The sequence below is a fragment of the Maniola hyperantus genome, chromosome 10, assembly GCF_902806685.2.
Source record: "Maniola hyperantus chromosome 10, iAphHyp1.2, whole genome shotgun sequence".
Taxonomy (NCBI): domain Eukaryota; kingdom Metazoa; phylum Arthropoda; class Insecta; order Lepidoptera; family Nymphalidae; genus Maniola; species Maniola hyperantus.
The window spans coordinates 4,510,571-4,529,532 of record NC_048545.1 but is presented as its reverse complement, the minus strand read 5'-3'; the positions used below and the strand labels follow the sequence as shown (position 1 = coordinate 4,529,532).

The 18,962-nt window shown below is 37.9% G+C and overlaps 1 protein-coding gene across 1 annotated transcript in view; it reads left to right on the top strand.

Annotated features, from left to right (window-relative positions):
• LOC117985822 (uncharacterized) overlaps nucleotides 1-11,805 on the top strand; it is a 53,132-nt gene extending 41,327 nt beyond the window's left edge. The window contains exon 5 of the mRNA XM_069501157.1: nucleotides 11,709-11,805. Coding sequence (XP_069357258.1) covers nucleotides 11,709-11,712 — 4 coding nt within the window. The 3' untranslated portion in view covers nucleotides 11,713-11,805. The remainder of the gene's footprint in view (nucleotides 1-11,708) is intronic.
• Nucleotides 11,806-18,962: the final 7,157 nt, after the last annotated feature.

Below are 18,962 nucleotides of genomic sequence, written 5' to 3'. Positions count from 1 at the left end.
GCTTCGCCACCGGTTGAGCAATGTTCAGAAATCTAGTTCTCCTACGGATCTCCTCATTTCTGATTTGATCACGTAGAGAAACTCCGAGCATAGCTCTCTCCATCGCCTGCTGAGTGAGTCTGAGCTTTCTTATGAGGCCTATAGTTAGCGACCATGTCTCGGATAAATATAATGTCATCACTGGCAACACGCACTGTTCGAAGACTTTGGTCTTCAAGCACTGAGGAATTTTGAACAAGAAGTCATCTCGAAGCTTCTTGAACGCTGCCCTGAAGTAAAATGTTTAAAACCAACAACAACTTTGTACCAAAATTGTATATTTTAGAAAACAAGTATGCTCATTAATTGAGTATTAAAGGCCCCTTGATTTTTGTCTACCTAGATTTTATGTAAAGATCTACTTTATCAGCCCATGCCAGTATTACATGATTTTCCACAAATCACGCAGTAACGTGGGTTTCAATAAACTCCTTTCTTATTAGCGGGTAACTTCACCCTAAAAGGTCACCTGCTGAATCCCCAAGTTGTAGGCGTTTTAGCTCCTTAGATTTGGTCTTTAGTCAGTAGTAAGAGATAGGTACGTCATTATAACAAGAAGTGTTTATATTACAACTACTATATGTTGTAAATGTGGTTCCGTATTTCACGTATAAAATCCCGAGTAAAGTTCACGGCTTATTTAGCTCTCGTCTCACTAGTGGGGTAAAACTAATGAACCGCTCACTGAAACCTCTTTTCCTCATTACTCCCGCACTTACTTACGGGATGTACTGCACTACAGAGCGATTTAAAAGTTTTCAGACGAAAAACAACAAAGAGATTAAAAATAGGGCTAAAGGTTCAAACTTTGTCCTAGCCGAGTATTGCAGAGTTTGCTTATTATTCTCTAACCCAAATTGACCGGATAAAAGTTTTATGAGGTAATAATATTCTAATCAATTACTACCCATTTTAAAAATTTGAATGTGTGTTTGTATGTTGCTTGGTCTTCAATCACCTCGCAATGGAGTCGGGTCCTTTCATGGATATAGTTAAGCACCTGGTGAGTGACATAGGTTACTTTTCATTCCGAAAAATCAAAGTATTCACACAGGATATTTACAAACCTAAATATTCACGGACGAGGTCGCGGGCATCAGCTAGTCAAATAATAAAAGTATTATTGAAGTAGTTATTTAATCTAATCTATAGGAACCTTTTTACCTGATTAACATTGAATCAAACAATCTTTTAAAGTTTAATTTTACCTCAAAAGTCGTAGCCAGTTCAAAAATATTTACTAAAAATATGAAAAGCTTTACTGGGAGATCTCTAAATACATTTATTTCTGAAGTACAAATACATTTTCACCAACCATACTTAAGCACCAAAAACACAAAGAAAAGCTAAGCATAAACCTCTAAAGTAGTTGATTTAATTAAAACTGAACTACAAAGGAAAGTCAGTCCATAAGAGGAATTATTTCGTTGACGTACACCTTTGTAACGTTTACCTTTACAGCCCGCACTCAAAATAACGGACATGAAATGCTCGCTTCATAACTTATTTCAACTTAAATAAAGGTGGTCCAAACACGTACATGCTTATTGTTCTTATTAAACACGGCCACGCCTGTGATGAGCCATTCCATTTTGCTAACCATACCATCCCTTATTTAAGTAATACAAGACACGTCCCCGGTATTATGGACTGGTACCTTAGTTTTTTATATAAACTTCATAACGCTTCCTGTTTTATAATTGACTAGCTTAGATATAATTTGTAGTCTTAGGTCGGTTACGTACTCATCCGATCCGAGTCCGTGAAAATACGATCCGAAGTTACCATAGAACTATTTGTATGACATAAGATGTACCTAGATATTTTTTACATCCGTATTTTCACGGACTCGGATCGGATGCGTGATCGCTCTTATACACAGTTGACGACAGTTATGGAACTTCTAGTAAAACGTCGACTCATTACCCACGTATGCGGGTAAATGTTTCATTAACTTGTATATGCACGTGACTAATTAACTACAATCATATTATTATCGGGGACACGTGCGGCATGCCCTTACATATTACGTAAGGAACTTTGCTTAAATGTTCCATGGTTCCAGGTAAAAAACAAACATATAGCAATAGAGCCTCAATAGCTCACCGGTAAGAGGAGCGGACTGAAAACCGAAACCGGCTCAAACCCCACCTGTATTGTCGTACTTACTCCTAGCACAAGCTTAACGCTTAGTTGGAGGGGAAAGGGCAATATTAGTCATGATTGGCTAATATTCTTTAAAAAAAATCCTCCGACATGGCGATCGGAAACTGTTCTAGGACGGTACTAAGTATATTTATTGTCTTTTTATGTTCTACATTGTAATCATTATGTAAATTATTATTATGAACTAGCTGATGCCCGCGACTTCGTCCACGTGGAATTAGGTTTTTAAAAATCCCGTGGGAACTCTTTGATTTTCCGGGATAAAAAGTAGCCTATGTCACTCTCCAGGTCTTTATCTATACCCATGCAACAAATCACGTCAATCCGTTGCACCGTTGCGACGTGATTGAAGGACAAACCAACAAACATACACACTTTCGCATTTATAATAAGGGTACTGATTATGTTGAGGTGATACTAGAAATATAGTAAAAAAATTCCTTTCGAATGAAACTTACTTAAAATTATTATGCCCTAGAAATTTTCGAATACTTTCCGCATGTTCCAACATACTTTCTAAGCTAAACATTGCACTCTTCTAGCAATAATGACATTATTATTCCTGGATCTAATCTTCCAAATATATAAAAGGTAAAGGTGACTGACTGACTGATCTATTTTCTTTTTATACTGGACCTAATTAATTGTTAACAAAACAAATTAAAAAAGAAAAACATAAAGTAGGTTGTGCAATGGTTCTCATTTGTTGAGAGCGGGATTTGAAGCAATTCCCATTTTCCCAGCACGAAAATTAAAATGTAGCGCACTTTACCGGCGGCCCCTCGGCGCAATTATACTTTGAATAAACAAGTGAAAGGTTAAATAATAAATTCGTTCCTTATTAGTGGTGTCACTAGTCGAACTAGCTATTCGATGACGAGATTCTGGGTTTCTCAGTGAGTAGGTAGGTAGGTACTAGCCCGGAGCTTTTCTCAATATCACGTGAAACGAATCTCTCTGCTGATCGTCCCTGCTAAATACTCGCGCTTTGAGTTTTTGTACAATACTAAACTAATATTATAAATGCGAAAGTGTGTCTGTCTACTAGCTTTTCACGGCCCATCCGTTCAACCGATTTGAATGAAATTTGGTACAGAGATAGCTTGCATCCCGGAAAAAGACATGAGCTACTTTCTTCATAAGCGGAAAACTAACGAGTTCTCACGGGATTTAAAAAAAAACTTAAATCCACGCGGACGTAGTTGCAACACACTTTCGCATTTATAATATGGAGTATGGATGGAATAAGCACAAAATTTACAGTGCTCGGAATGCGTCCCAGTTTAATTCATTGTGTGCAGAGCGAATCGTGAATTTTAAACAGCATCACACCGCACTGCAAAACTTTCATGGAGCTATAAAATATCTATGTACTATACAGATTTCAGATAAAATAGCATTTCCGGAACAATTTACATAATATTATGTTCTATGAATTTCTATGTTACTTGTATGCTTCAGGCTTCATAGCGGTTAGGTGTAGGAAGTTAGGAACTATTCTGACTGATGAGTAAAAAGATATTATTATCTTAATAGTATGAGTTATGATTTATATTATATACCTAACCAACTCTCCAGACGCGGGTCGGGCAGGTTACCGGTTACGCTTAAACTTTAGAAAATAAAATTAACTAATTTCATTAAAAATATTACCTACTTAAATTAGACACAAAAACTCACCATTTCAATTCTCAACCCATCGCCACGCTGACCCATAGAGCACAAGTCTCATCTCCGATTGAGAATAAATAAGCCGTAGTCCACCACGCTAACCAAATGTGTATTGGTAGACCGTACACACCTTTGAAGACATTATGGAGATCTCAGGCATGCAGGTGCCCTCACGATGTTTTCTTTCACTGTTAAAGTGATTAAAGTGATATGTAATTGCTTAAAACGCATATTGTATTTCATCATGATCATCATCATCATCAACCAATAGACGTCCACGGCTGGACATATTAGGTCTCTTGTAGGGACTTCCACACGCCACGGTCTTGCGCCGCCTGGATCCAGCGGCTTCCTGCGACTCGTCTGATGTCGTCCGTCCACCTAGTGGGGGGTCTTCCAACGCTGCGTCTTCCCTATTTACATGTTGTATTTACCTACTTGTAACTCCGAAAAGTAAGATGTGCGTGGGGTCCAACCGCGGGGCGGTTCTTCCAAATAGAAGGCGTTTCACTTAACTAGGCTATAATCACTTTTTACCAATCCAAGTACTGTATTGTATTAAAGGGATGTCCTCAGATCGCGAGTAAAGACTGAAGAGCAGTAAAGCTCTCAGGGTGAGATCTATAGAGCGCACTTTGACTTAGCTTAGACTTAAGACAGTTAAAACGGGACAGAGCTATATCTCTCACACAAATCTGTCTCGTTTTAACTCAATCTTAAGTCTGAGCAAAGTGAAAGTGCGCTCTACAGATCTCAGTCTTAGTTTCATCACGAAATAACATTTTAGTAGATTATAATCATTAGTTACATTATGTAGCGCCAAATGACGGTCGCAAACAGAGTTATAGCACATGTTATAGCTTGTACAGAAGCTCACAATGATGCTAATGGAAGGAACGCAATCAAGAGATTCTAATCTTATCTGTTGTTTGTTGTAGCATGTTCGAGCTATTAGTTATCGATTAGTGTTTCATTTGAATTCATAAGAGCTGTTGTTACCACCCAAATCTAAATATATAAAATGAAAAGGTGACTGACTGACTGACTGACTGATCTATCAACGCACAGCTCAAACTACTGGACGGATCGGGCTGAAATTTGGCATGCAGATAGCTATTATAACGTATAGGCATCCGCTAAGAAAGGATTTTGGAAAACTCATCCCTAAGGGGGTTAAATAGAGGTTTGAAATTTGTGTAGTCCACGCGAACGAAGTCGCGGTAATAAGCTATAGTCTAAAATATATAAAAGGATTGACTGACTGACTGATCTATCAACGCACAGCTCAAACTACTGGACGGATCAGGCTGAAATTTGGCATGTAGCTATTATGACGTAGGCATCCGCTAAGAAAGGATTTTTGAAATAGGGGTTTGAAATTTGTGTAGTCCACGCGGACGTAGTCGCGAGCATAAGCTTATTAGCTTATAGGTTTATTTGCTTTGTATTCTTTCTTTGCTGAGGATTGTGACCCTCACCAATAAAGGGGGTTCGACAACTCGTTCAGGTCTGAAAAATTTGCAAAGGTTTATAGTAAGCCAACTTACAACTGAAGTGCACACATGAACTTGTTTGATCCAAAACCCAAAAACACGTTTGTTTTGTAGTAAGAGCCATTTCGAATTAGATTAGTGGTCATCTGTCGAATCAAATCGATGGAATTTGGACATTTCTCACTAACTCCCGTACTGAGTAGGTACTGTACTGAGATGAGAAGTGTTTTCATACAAAAAGATATACCTAGTTCGTACTAAATGACTCCTCATGCGCCATTTTAACTCTATGGGTGAACTGCCATGCCAAAAGTAAGGTGTTACTTTAATTACAACGTGAGGTGTCACCTTACCTTTGAAATAAGGACTAGAATCGTACTTTTCACATGAAATTTGACACATACCTTACAGTTAAAATGGCGCGCGATTAGTCAAACTATACGCATTATACTTTTCTGTTTTTATTGTTTTAAAAATCCTGACTGCTTTCGTTTCTGGGATGGAAGTTATCCCTGTGCCCAATTTCCTCAAGATTGATTCAGCGGCTAGACCGTAAAAAGGCGACAGGCAGACAGGCAGATAAACATACACTTTTGCACTAATTGAGTGCCTAATTAACAATTATTTATGGATTTGAAAATATGAATCCCATATTATTTTAGACGTTTAAATTACTTCTCTGTTATACATATTTTGATAAAATCGTTTCTTTACAGAAATGAAGATTGGATCAAAGTTAAATAAAGTGGGTAACATAATAATTTACACGGACATTTATATTAATATCGCTTAAGAAACCATTTTCCCCTATGTATATCACGCAAGCAACTTCTTAAAGTGTTGATTAAAGACGTCAAAGTTTACCCCAACTTTATCTCACGAGCTTTATATTAACGTTGAGACTAAGAAATACATTAGAGACGTGTCGCTAACGACTCCAACCGACTCCAAGCGATGTTGACATAACCGCAAAACAACAGTAGCTAAAAAATCCGGTCAAGTGCGAGTCGAACCTCGTTCTTTTAGGGTTCCGTACATAATTATGAATATCATATTTTGGGTTTATGGAATATTTCTTTTCCGAGCTATATCATTGCAATAAACCGTGAAAGAAATACCCAAAAAATCTTCCTTTGTTTTGGTCATAGCTTACAAACTATTCTGTAAATAGTTATTTTCAGTATTAATTGTTGTTAAAATACAGTATATTATGGTTCATACTAATGGTGTTCACGCAAAATTTTCGTTAACAATTTTTTTTTTGTGATATATTATTATTTTATCCCTTTACTTGTGCTATAAGACCTACCTACCTACCAAATTTCATGATTCTAGGTCAACAGGAAGTAAGTACCCTATAGGTTTTCTTGACAGACACGACGGACAGACGGTCAGAAGGACAGACAGATGTCCTCCCGGCCAATCTCTCCAGAGGCTACCCACCTGCACAGGAGATACTATAATGCACAAGTGTGCACGCAAACACAAATGCACTCTCTATTCCCTCACTCTCATAGCCTGATGGGATGGAAATCCGACACGACTGGAGAGAGATCAGGCGCAGGATCTACGGCTTTACGTGCTCTCCGAGGCACGGGAGTGATACATCACTAACTTCCTAGCTGTTATCAATAACAGCAAGGAAATTCTCAAGAACTTCTTAACAGAAAAACCTAATATGGATTATTTTCGACCCGACCCGGGAATCGAACCCAGGACATCATCACCCGCAGTTGAACATGCTAATCACTTGGCCAATGAGACAGCTAAGCAGTAGGTACCTAATACCAGAGATTAGTTCATCATCATCATCATGATTAACCCATCACCGGCTCACTACAGAGTCTCCTCTCAGAGTGAGAAGGGTTTTGGCCATAGTCTACCACGCTGGCCATGTGCGGATTGGTAGACTCCACACACCTTTGAGAACATTATAGAGAACTCTCAGGCATGCAGGTTTCCTCACGATGTTTTCTTTCACCGTTGAACCAAGTGATATTTAATTAATTAAAACGCACATAGCTCCGAAAAGTTAGTGGTGCGTGCCTGGGATCAAACCCCCGACCTCCGATTAGAAGGCGGACGTCCTAACCACTAGGCACTACGTGAACTTAATTACTTATATCTGCTGTAATATAGAGGCGTTATATTATACCTAGTTTAGATTAATTTCATGTCCAGGATTTAAAAGGCTTTATCTTTTGTCATGATCACAAAAGCAAGAACGTTTTAATGAATGCTATTTAAATGAATATAAATTTTAATGGAATTAGTATGAGATCTTTCATTTTAATTAAGATAGAGGATTTTGTCTCGTAATTCAATTTAACTGGATGTATTGCAATTCACATAATATTTTAGTTTGTAGGTATCATTAAACTACCATGAAATTTTATTTTCATATACCTACTACGTAATCGTACGGATCAAGTAAAGGAGCAAGAGTATTTAATTTAAACGGATGGGCTGTGAAAAGCTAGCGGACAGACAGACAGACACACTTCCGCATTTATATTATAGACAGCGATCACCATATTTTTAATCTAAATCCAAAAAAAACTGTTTCGCTCGAAAACAAGTTACATTACCTTTTTAAATAAAATACAGTCAGATTTAATACGCTTTCCGTAGGCAACTAAATTTCTTCGCGTTGGGAGGCTGCTATATTAAAATGAGTTTGAAACAGCCTGAAGGCCTAAAGATAGAAACTTTGATGAGGTTCACCGTTCACCTTTATTTAAATCCAAATGGCTTGTGAAGCTGCTTTGTTGAATTGGAGGGACGAGGGATATAAGTAAGGGGACGTAAGTAAGGGGACAGAATTTTATAATATCCAGGACCGACAGCTAAAATTTATTTCCAAGGCACAGGGGAAACGACAAAGCAATCCATCCAATCACTGATTTGGATCAACGTTACTTACTCGGAACAATCGATGGGTATACAAGGTATACGCTGACGAAACTAGGCTATACGTGCCTCATTCACTACACTTCCAAACAGTAAAACAAATATAGTCAGAGAGCCGAGCGTTTAAATTCGTTGTATCAAAACATATATTATGTCTCAGCGAAATGGTATGAACCAAGATTTGGTCATTTGAATTGCATGCGGGAAAAATTTGTCAATTTTAAAGGTGTCGTCATTTAAGCTTCATCATCATCATGATCAACCCATCGCCGGCTCACTACAGAGCACGGGTCTCCTCTCAGAGTGAGAAGGGTTTTGGCCATAGTCTACCACGCTGGCCATGTGCGGATTGGCAGACTTCACACGCCTTTGAGAACATTATGGAGAAATCTCAGGCATGCAGGTCTCCTCACGATGTTTCCCTTCACCGTTAAAGCAAGTGATATTTTAATTACTTAAAAACGCACATAACTCTGAAAAGTTAGAGGTGCGTGCCCAGGATCGAACCCCCGATCTCAGATTGGAAGGCGGACGTCCTAGCTACTAGGCTACCACAGCTATGTTAGAGGTGCGTGCCCGGGAATTAAAACATTTAAAAGCTTAGGTATAGCAATACTACTCACCCGTAAAAATATATCGTGTTATGATATTTGCTTAAACCTATGTCGGTATGTTAGTAATAGAAACTTAGTTCTCATCAATGGCTCGTTTGATTCACAACATGGCGATAGCGGTGGGGTCTATGAGACTTTTAATCCCCGGGCTCTCGGATTAAAAGCAAAATTCAACGCACACGCGTTGCCATATATCAAAGCTCGTAAAGGCACCGTATATTTTTAGTCAAAACAAAGCCTTTCCGGAATTTGTTCCCGTGATATCTTATTCATTAAACCGTCACGCTTCGGCTTCACTCTATTAACATGAAACAGGAACACGACACACAAAACAAGCTAAAAGAATACAAAAAACAACCATAATAATAAATTGGATAAATGGAAAACAATGGAAATTGCCTTCCCTCGGGGGTTCTAATGAAAGCTTATAAGTATTATTTTACCCAAAATAATATTATACTTTTCGATAAAACCAGAATTTGGAATACCTAACTAAGTACCTACCTACCTTCAAATTGAGCTTGTTGCCATATTGAAATTGATATTGAAATTATTAATTTGCAAGAAACTTTGTGTTCTACTTATGTATATGTTTACATAATATATACATTATACATGTACTATTATGTATTCTGAGACATAATCTAGTGAACACCAGAACAGGCATAGGTATATAGTTTTCATAGTTTAGTAGTAGGCCATATTTTTTTTAGCTTTGGATGGCCAGCGATAATAATGTGCTTTTGAAATGCTAAAAATCCGCTGTACAAATATACCATTTGTGGAGCTGGCTAAGAAAACAGTGTACCTAAGGGTGTAATTTTTTCAAGAGGATCAAAAACCAAATTATTTCTGAATCGAATTGTTCCGTTTTGAACGAAACCACGAAATGAGTTTGAGATGTATTTTAGTGATCGAAATCATGAACTTTGGATTCAATTTTTAGTGGAGTATAAAATATAAAACAAAAAATATTTTGATTAAAACACTTACACCGTTTTGTTTGCCAACTTGTCATTTCTATTACCATATTTAGTATTCTATGGTAGATATATCACTTCAACATGGCATGGCCACCAACATGATAAATTTATACGGGCCCACTGACCTCTACTAGTACAAGTAGGTACGTTGGAACTGCAATTGCCAACCTGTTTTTGAAGCAACTTGATTTTCGCCAGTTTGGTGCTGATAGCAGCAGTGAACGTGATGTTAGCGCACTCCACAGAAATCTTTATGATAGAGATTTTATAGCGTAGGTACTCGTAACTAAATGTTCTAATGTCAACAATGTGTACATGAAGACCATTTGAAGCAGTGTCATTTTTAAGTCCCGGTACACTAGGACGGGCGCTTGGAATCGGTATAAAACCAACTGTCATTTTGTGTTGCCACACCTCTTCTAGCGTACTTGTATGTGCCCATTTCAGTACAAAGAGCCCATAAAGATGTACTCATAAATTATTAGGCACACCAGCACGCAACGACAGGTGCCCGCAGGCATAATCTACCCTGTGTCGACAACTGAATTAATTGCTACTTAATTAATTAATTTTTGCCATAATTCACCTACCATGTTTTCGTTGTACCCTCATTAATCAGAATACTGTCGCGAAGAAAGGTGTTGAAAGTTTGAACGCATTAAAGTGTCAGCATGAAAAAGGGGTTATGAATAACATCTTCAACATACACGTTTCTATTATACATATATCACTCACCGACTTTACTCACGTGTTCGCCGCGAACCGCAAACCGTGACGCGTGCGCTGAGTCCCTGTGAAAAAGGACCCCGGATGGGTTCGAAACTAGTCGGGCTAACGTTGACTAAACACGTGAGTAAAGCCGGTGTGTGATATATGTATAATGGAAATCACTCACGATAGTTTAAACGCTAAAATACACATTTCTGGTTAAGGTAACGCGATCACAGTTTACGAAGTTAGGGAACTTCTAACAAAACGTCGAGGCTTCGACGTCACTGGCAGGTGTCAAAATGTTAGTACATTTGCAGCAGACAGCCCTATTTTTCTTTGATTTCACATCACCATAGCCTAATATTTGACATATCATTGAGGATCAAACCGAGAGTTCCCTCACTCTAGTTCACTCTGACGCGATCGTGACGCAGGACGGCGACAAGCGACATAGGGTGAAATCTATAGAGCGCACTCTGACTTTGCTTAGACTTATAAACCTGTCTCGTTTTAACTCAATCTTAAGTCTGAGCAAAGTCAAAGTGCGCTCTGATCTCAGCCATAGTGTCGCGTCATCGACTGTTTGTAGTGTTCCGTACCCGAAGGGTGCCAACGTGACCCTATTACTGTACCTTCGTTGTTCTTCCAGCGTGTCTGTCAGCGTGTCTACAGCGGGCTATATCTCATGAACCATAATAGCTACCTAGAGAGTTGAAATTTTCACAGGTTATGTATTTCTTTTGCCTCTAGAAATAATAAAAAAATCAAAATAGCCGCCAAGTAAATTAAAAAAAATTAAAATGTACATAATGGTGCCATACCATTAGGTATGGCACCTTCCGTGTGCGAGTCCGGCTCGCGCTTGACCGGTTTTATAAGTGTCGCAAGTCGAATTCAGTTTCTAAAAGGAAAATAAATTATACGTACCATACAGGTAGGTATAGTCCGCGACAGGTTGAGATGAGTAACAGGGGTATGAGGTGGGGAGACGCCCTGCACACCCGCACTCGCCCGCACTGGGTTAGCGCGGGGGCTGTGCGGGGCGTTCCCTCCCCGATTGCCATTTCAACCTGTCGCGTACTTTACCTATTCTTATTAGGCGCAAAATTATTTATTTTTAGGTAAACACAAGGAAAAGGAAAGCGATTATGCGCAATGATGTTGACAGAGTAAACTGACTTAACAATCGCAATTTTCGTTCTTTGCTGAACAAACGCGACACTGTTGATTCTACCGAAGGCAATGATCAATAAAGTATTTTCATTTTGACATTTCTTGTTTATTTATGTACCTTCAATATTTTATATCTTCTTTCGCCTAGGCAACGGAAACCGAAGACGTTCCCAGAAAAGGTAACTCAAACTGGTTTTTTCTCATGCTGATAATATACCTAAATGACATTGATAGGTAAAAGTGACGATAGCCTAGCTAGTGGATAAGAGCTAGCGTGCACAATTTTATATAATATAATATAATATAATATAATATAATATAATATAATATAATATAATATAATATAATATAATATAATATAATATAATATAATATAATATAATATAATATAATATAATATAATATAATATAATATAATATAATATAATATAATAGGTATAATATCTATAATTAAATATAACTTGATTTAACGGTGAAGGACATCGCGAGAAAACTCTCACAGCCAATGAGCACTTGGCCACCATGGTGGACTGTGCCCTTAATTCTTCTAATTTTGAGAGGAGATCCGGGCTTAATTGTAGATGATAATGATAGTAATACTTTTAAAAATGCAATTACTTTACTGAAAATAAACGATCTCTGTTTAAAACAGAATTAATTAATTTCAATTGATATTTCTAGAGCGGTTTTTAAAAAGGAAAATTATTTCTATAATTCATAGTAGGGCAGCGTAACCCATTACTTTGATAAAATTAATTAAATGTACGTCTTTATGCCAAGATTTCAAAGAGTATCACAGCTGTGGTTAAGCCCGTCATAAGTATTTTACTGCAATAATTAATTAAACAATAAATCATAGCGGTCGGCGTATAAAAGCCAGCCGTCCAGCCAAGTTGAAGGAATCTTTGTGGAATTCATAAAACGCCATTCATAATAAAAATGAGTTAAACCATTCACACAAGGCAATTCATAATCACCTAAAAATCCAGAGCATCCAGCAGATTATTCCTAAGGCAAACTAGGCACGTGCCTAGGGGTGCGAGGTTACGAAAGGGCGCGCGATCATTTAGAGTTCCATTACCCTGACCTACCTGATTATCCCTACTAATTAATATTATCTTGGAGTGACCGAAACTGCCTCTTCTTTAATATAGCAAAGTGTCATGACGTGATGTTCTTCACTCGTTCACATAAATAGTATAATCACGAACTACCAGCTATGCAATGAAACGATTCCTCGTTCTTTTGAAATTAGTTAGTAAAATTTGGCTGTTAGAGGGGCGCCTATGATGTGCTTGCCTAGAGCGCTTTCGACATTTAATCCGCCTCTGCAAGGATGCCAAAAGGACTGTACCTATTACTAAGCGTCCGCTGTCCGTCCGACCGTTCGTCCATGCCTCCATTTGTCAGTCATTTGGCAGGCTGTATCTCATGAACTGTAATACCTAGGTAGAGAGTTTTCTCAGAATGTGTATTTCTATTGCCGCTATAACAACAAATAATAAAAAATTCAAAATGGCCGCCATGCATATAAAAAAGTAGATGGTGCTGTACCCTTCATATGTGAGTCCGACTCGCACTTTACCGGTTTTTCTATCCTATGGATAGGTAAACCTATGGAACCTAGAATTGAGATTTTGCATAAATATAGGTTTTCTCTATATCGATGTGTAGGTAGGTAGGTATATATCTAATTTATGTACTTAGTTTAATTATTTAAGATTGTTCGGTAGGACCTAAATAATGTTCAATTGAGAAGTAAAGACGATTTAGAATGTTTTGGAAGGCAGTCAAAATGTTTTATTTGTCTGGAAGTTTTTCACGCTTCATACACTACAAATAAAACCCATACTTAACTACGAAGTCAAAGCTTTTGTATTCCTTTTATTTCATGCCTAACTCGGGCCTTCTGGGGTGTAACATCAATCAATTTTCTTTTATATAGGTAACATCAAAGATCTTTCTATTATATTGTTAGCTTTGTGAAGTTTCTTTTTCCTACGAATGAGAAATAATAATGATGAGAAATCAATTTTGTCTGAGGAATACAATTGTAATAAATGTGTTAGAAGGTACCGGCTTGCGTTTCTGTAATATGGTCATAGTAATAACTAGCTGATTCCTGCGACTTCGTCCGCGTGGATTTACGTTTTTTAAAATCCCGCGGGAACTCTTCGATTTTTCGGGATTGTTGTCGTTGCTTGGTACCTACAATATGAATTCACTATGAACACTTCCTGAATCTTGATAACTCAGGTGGGCAGTAACCCTGTAGCATCAGGATTAACCTTCTCCTTTTTGACAGTCGGTTAAAAACCGATGACCTTGAAATATTTACGGAACAATCTTTAAAATATCCCCTTTCTAACAAAAAATAATGAATGAAATCGGACTACGCGTTAATGAATTACAACTCAGTATACATTTTAACTTTCGTCCCCTCTCCTACGGGAACCATGCTGAATTTCGGGATAAAAAGTATCCTATATTCTTCCTCATAGTATGACCTCAAATCGTACCAAGTTTCATTGGAATCCATTCAGTAGTTTCAGCGTGATGCGCGGCCGTGATACAGACAGACAGACAGACAGACAAAAATGAAAAAAATTACAGTTTTGGGTTCAGTATCGATTATAGAGTGCCCTCGAAAAAAAATTTTCAAAATATCTTCAATGTACAGAATTTGACCTGTTACAGTTTTATTATAAGTATTGATTGATGATGATTGATTGATTGATTGATATCTTCAATGTACAGAATTTGACCTGTTACAGTTTTATTATAAGTATTGATGATGATTGATAGAAAGTCCCTCAAAATAGGTTCAGCGGTGCCGAAGATTAGCCCGTTCAAACAGACAGACAGACAGAGAGACAGATAGACAGACAGACAGACGGACTACGAAGTGATCCTATACGGAAACCTCAAAACAGCTATTACTGTATATATAATTTTGTGAATTCGTAATTAAGTTCAAAGTTACCGCACTGGCGTACTTCGCTACAATTTACAGTTTAGGCTGAAGCACTTACGCTTTTTATACCCTTTAGCCATTCGTGCCAAGTTCTCTTGAGGCACTTAAATTTTTAGCCCATTAACACCGCTAAAATTTTTGTTAAACATCCTTAAAGGTGTTTAATAAATTTTGCACTTTAAACACGTACCAAGGTACAGTCTGAAAATATTACTTTCTTGCGCTATAAAGTATTTCTATATCTTTGAATCTAGGCTCTGTTATTTCGTTTATAACTGTTTTGTTGATCTAGTCTAGAGGTTAGCTATAAATCTTGTGGTCTCGGATTCTAATCCCGCTTCGGGGCACAAAGTTATTGCTGTTTTTTTTTCAATATTATAATAGCAACCCCCAAAACTTTATACAAGCGAACAACTATAATAATATTCGATTGAAAAGTACAGTGCTATAAGTAAATCAAGCGGGACAAGGACAACGATTTACATAGTATTACTAGGCTTTACGCTATCTCCGATCGTGTTGCATTGCCGTCCCATCGGACTATACCTAAGATTCTCCGTTGAGATTGGCTGACTTTATCGAAATACGTTCACGAAAACATTACTATTATACTATTATTTATGCAAATAAGAGTTTTAAAGCATATTGCCTATTGTATACAATGTACATGTAGATCCATAGTTACACGGGTTGCTCGGGAACTAACATGGTACGCCTACTTCCAACAAGATGAATCCAAATCCCTCAGGGCCCAACCAAATTCCTAGGTAAATATATTCATAATGGATGGAGTTTTTGAGCCAAAGTATTCGTTTTATAGAAAGGGAATAATTTTTTGCGTGACAAACAAAGGAGGCTATACCTATTTTTTCGCTGGGAAAACGCATCCCCCCTGGAAGCAACGTAGCATTGTAAAAAAAATTTTTCCCACAATATTTAATTTCTACTCTAAATGTACGATGTAGATACCTATTGCAAATAAAACATCACAAGACAACTTTTACAAAGTAGGTAATAGGATTTTTTATTTATTTTTTCGCGGTTGTTTTTATGCTATCATATAAGTAATCTACTACCACCTGTCTTCGTTTTTGCCAGCGTTCTGGTTATACCTTGGACATGTATAGTACCTAAACATTATTTTCACTCTTGTTGAATGATTTTTTTTCTTCTTAGATTTCAGTAATTGTTGTCTATAGAAATCCAGTGTTTATAGTCTTTCATATTATATAATATATACTTAGTTCATAGTCTTGTTCTACCTATGCGATTATATTTTTACTGGTATGGAAGAATAAACAAGTTCCTAATACCCGATACTCGAATGTTTGGAACTGTGCCATTTAAGCGTGGCTTGCCGTTGAATGCAGTGAACCGATTGTAAAAGATAATACCAGCTTTGGCCGCGAGTGTTTGCTGCTATTGTATTGACGGATAGGAATGACTATGTCTGCTTTCTCTTGCTTTGGAACAAGTGCATTGAAGTAATAATATAATCTGCTGATTGCTACAGTACGATTACTTTACCTACCTATTGTCCGCGACAGATTGAGATGGCAATCGGGCGGGAGTACGCCCTGCACACCCGCACGTCATGTACACTCGCCTGCACCGCTAGCGCGTGTGCTGTGCGGATGTGCTGTCCCTCCTCGATTGCCGTTTAAATATTTAATCTGTAAGAGTACAAAAGTTAAAAGCAGAAATAGGTACTTATACAGCGTAGACTGCGTGCTTTTTACAGTCAAATATAATAATTATTCTACCACGGTAGTGTATAAATAGCTAATTCATGATTGTCAAGACGCGCTAATGTCTCGTTCGGGCACATTGAAATTTAAATATAATTTAGTTTGTACGCCTTCCAGACTTATGATACTTTTCCGATCACAGTCATATTTATTGGAACTGCCATTTCTCACGGAACAAATATGGCGTAGGTATCATAATATCCCTGAGCCCTGAGCGTACCTATATGAAGTGCGCTGGTAGGCACTTATCCGCACACATCTCAGTTAATAAGTAGGTAGGTACTTATTTTCTTTAAAATTGCTTACCTACTCCGCAGCGTTAAATTTCAACTATAACAATAAGGTAGGTATAACGATCTACAATATGAATTTTGGTTGAACTAATATAGCGACCATACGGAAAATTACGACTTAACAAAATTCAAAATGGTGGCGTATTAGCTTAAACTCATTTTCCAGCTGTTTATATTACTACGCGCTGAACTCGCTAATAGCACTAACAACGAGGCTATACAGTTAATTGCTAAGGGTATGTCTAAACTAGCAAGAGCATTTGTCACAAAAATTCCTCTATCACAAGTATTTATATAAGGATATCTTAGCAATAATTGATGCATCTTTTCAGCAAATGACGATTTGACGACGTCCCTGGCGTAGTGGCAACATAGTGGCAAGTGCTGTGGTCTTATTAGTGGGAGGTCCCGGGTTAGATTCCCGGCAGGGGTTTGGAATTTTATAATTTATAAATTTCTGGTGGAAGGCTTCGGCCGTGGCTAGTTACCACCCTACCTGCAAAGCCGTGCCGCCAAGTGATTTAGCGTTCCGGTACGATGCCGTGTAGAAACTAAAGGGGTATGGGTTTAATAAAAAAACTGTCATACCACTTCCAAGTTAACCTGCTTCCATCTTAGACTGCATCATCACTTACCACTAGGTGAAATTGCAGTCAAGGACTAACTTGTATCTTAATTATTAAAAATCGGTAAAGTGCGACTCAGACTTGCATATGAAGGGTTTCGTACCATCGCATAAGAAATAACACTTTTTTTAATTTTCATGGCGCTCATGTAGAAATTTTAATATTTGTCGTAAAATCAACTCTCTACCTATTACGGTTTACGAGATACAGCCCGCTGACAGACACACGGATGGACGGACGGACAGCGGAGTCTTAGTAATAGAGTTCCGTACCCGAAGGGTATGGGTTAGTTTAAGAAATCCTTAACATAAGCCAAAAGTTGCTCGTGTGTTTTTGCTCTAACACAAATACGATTATAATTATCAACAACCAACTAGATAGGTACCTACTAGGTTACGTCCGCGGTTTTATTTTGGAACATCAGTTTCCGTGGAATATAATATATCCTGCAATTCCTACTGGCAGCGCCCACGTGGAAAATAAAAGCTGAAAACAGACTAAAACAATACAATTCAGCGCGCTTTTGTCGTGGGCACTCCATGGACTTAACGAACTGTAGTTTTTCGTGCTCACTTAATTATTATAAAAGCCTGCAATTCAAACAACACAATTCGTGAAATATCATGCAATTTTGTTCGTTTCAGGCCTCACTGTGACTTCAACAGATCAGCTATAAATTAAACTTCTAAACTTTAAGAGCCTCAATAGCTCAACCGGTAAAGGAGTGGACTGAAAACCCGCCCGTTGCACTATTGTCGTACCTACTCCTAGCACAAGCCTGACGCTTAGTTGGAGAGAAAAGGAGAATATTAGTCATTTAACATTCTTTTTATAAAAAAAACTATAAACGAGTGTAACTCTACCGTAAGTTCTGAAAGCAGATTTTACTAAAACGAAGGCAACAAGAAACTCAGCAGCTTCTCTTTTCACAATGCAATCAATGAACACAACGCACAACAGCTGCCGATTGCCAAGGCAACGTGTCTAACGCGTAAATCTCGAAGATGTGGTTTGCCAGGCTTCCGGATTTATCCGGACATGTTTGGCTTTCAACTGTGTTATATGATGAATAGATAAATAGGGGTGAGCAATGAGATTACGATACAATACGCTTAGTATAAGATATAACGTCACACCAACGTTGCTAGAATTCGAGATTCGAAACACAAGAACGTCAAAGTAAAATGGACCTAAAGTGCCTTGAATTGAAGTAAAAAAATTAATGTCACAGATTTTAATTTTGCAACGTTTCCGCTTGGAGCGCTGGGTGGAGATGTGTAGACAAACTTGAGCTTTACAACAAGGCAGTTAAGATCCAGTTTAATATAACGCGGAAGTGTTTCGACACTCCAACACTATCAACGTTGGTGAGACATAAAATCTCGTACTAAACAGAAATTCAGAGCCTCAATAGGAGTGGACTGAAAACCGAAAGGTCGACGGTTCAAACCCCGCCCGTTGCACTATTGTCGTACCTACTCCTAGCACAAGCCTGACGCCTAGTTGGGGAGAAAAGGGGAATATTAGTCATTTAATATGGCTAATATTCTAGAAAAAAAAC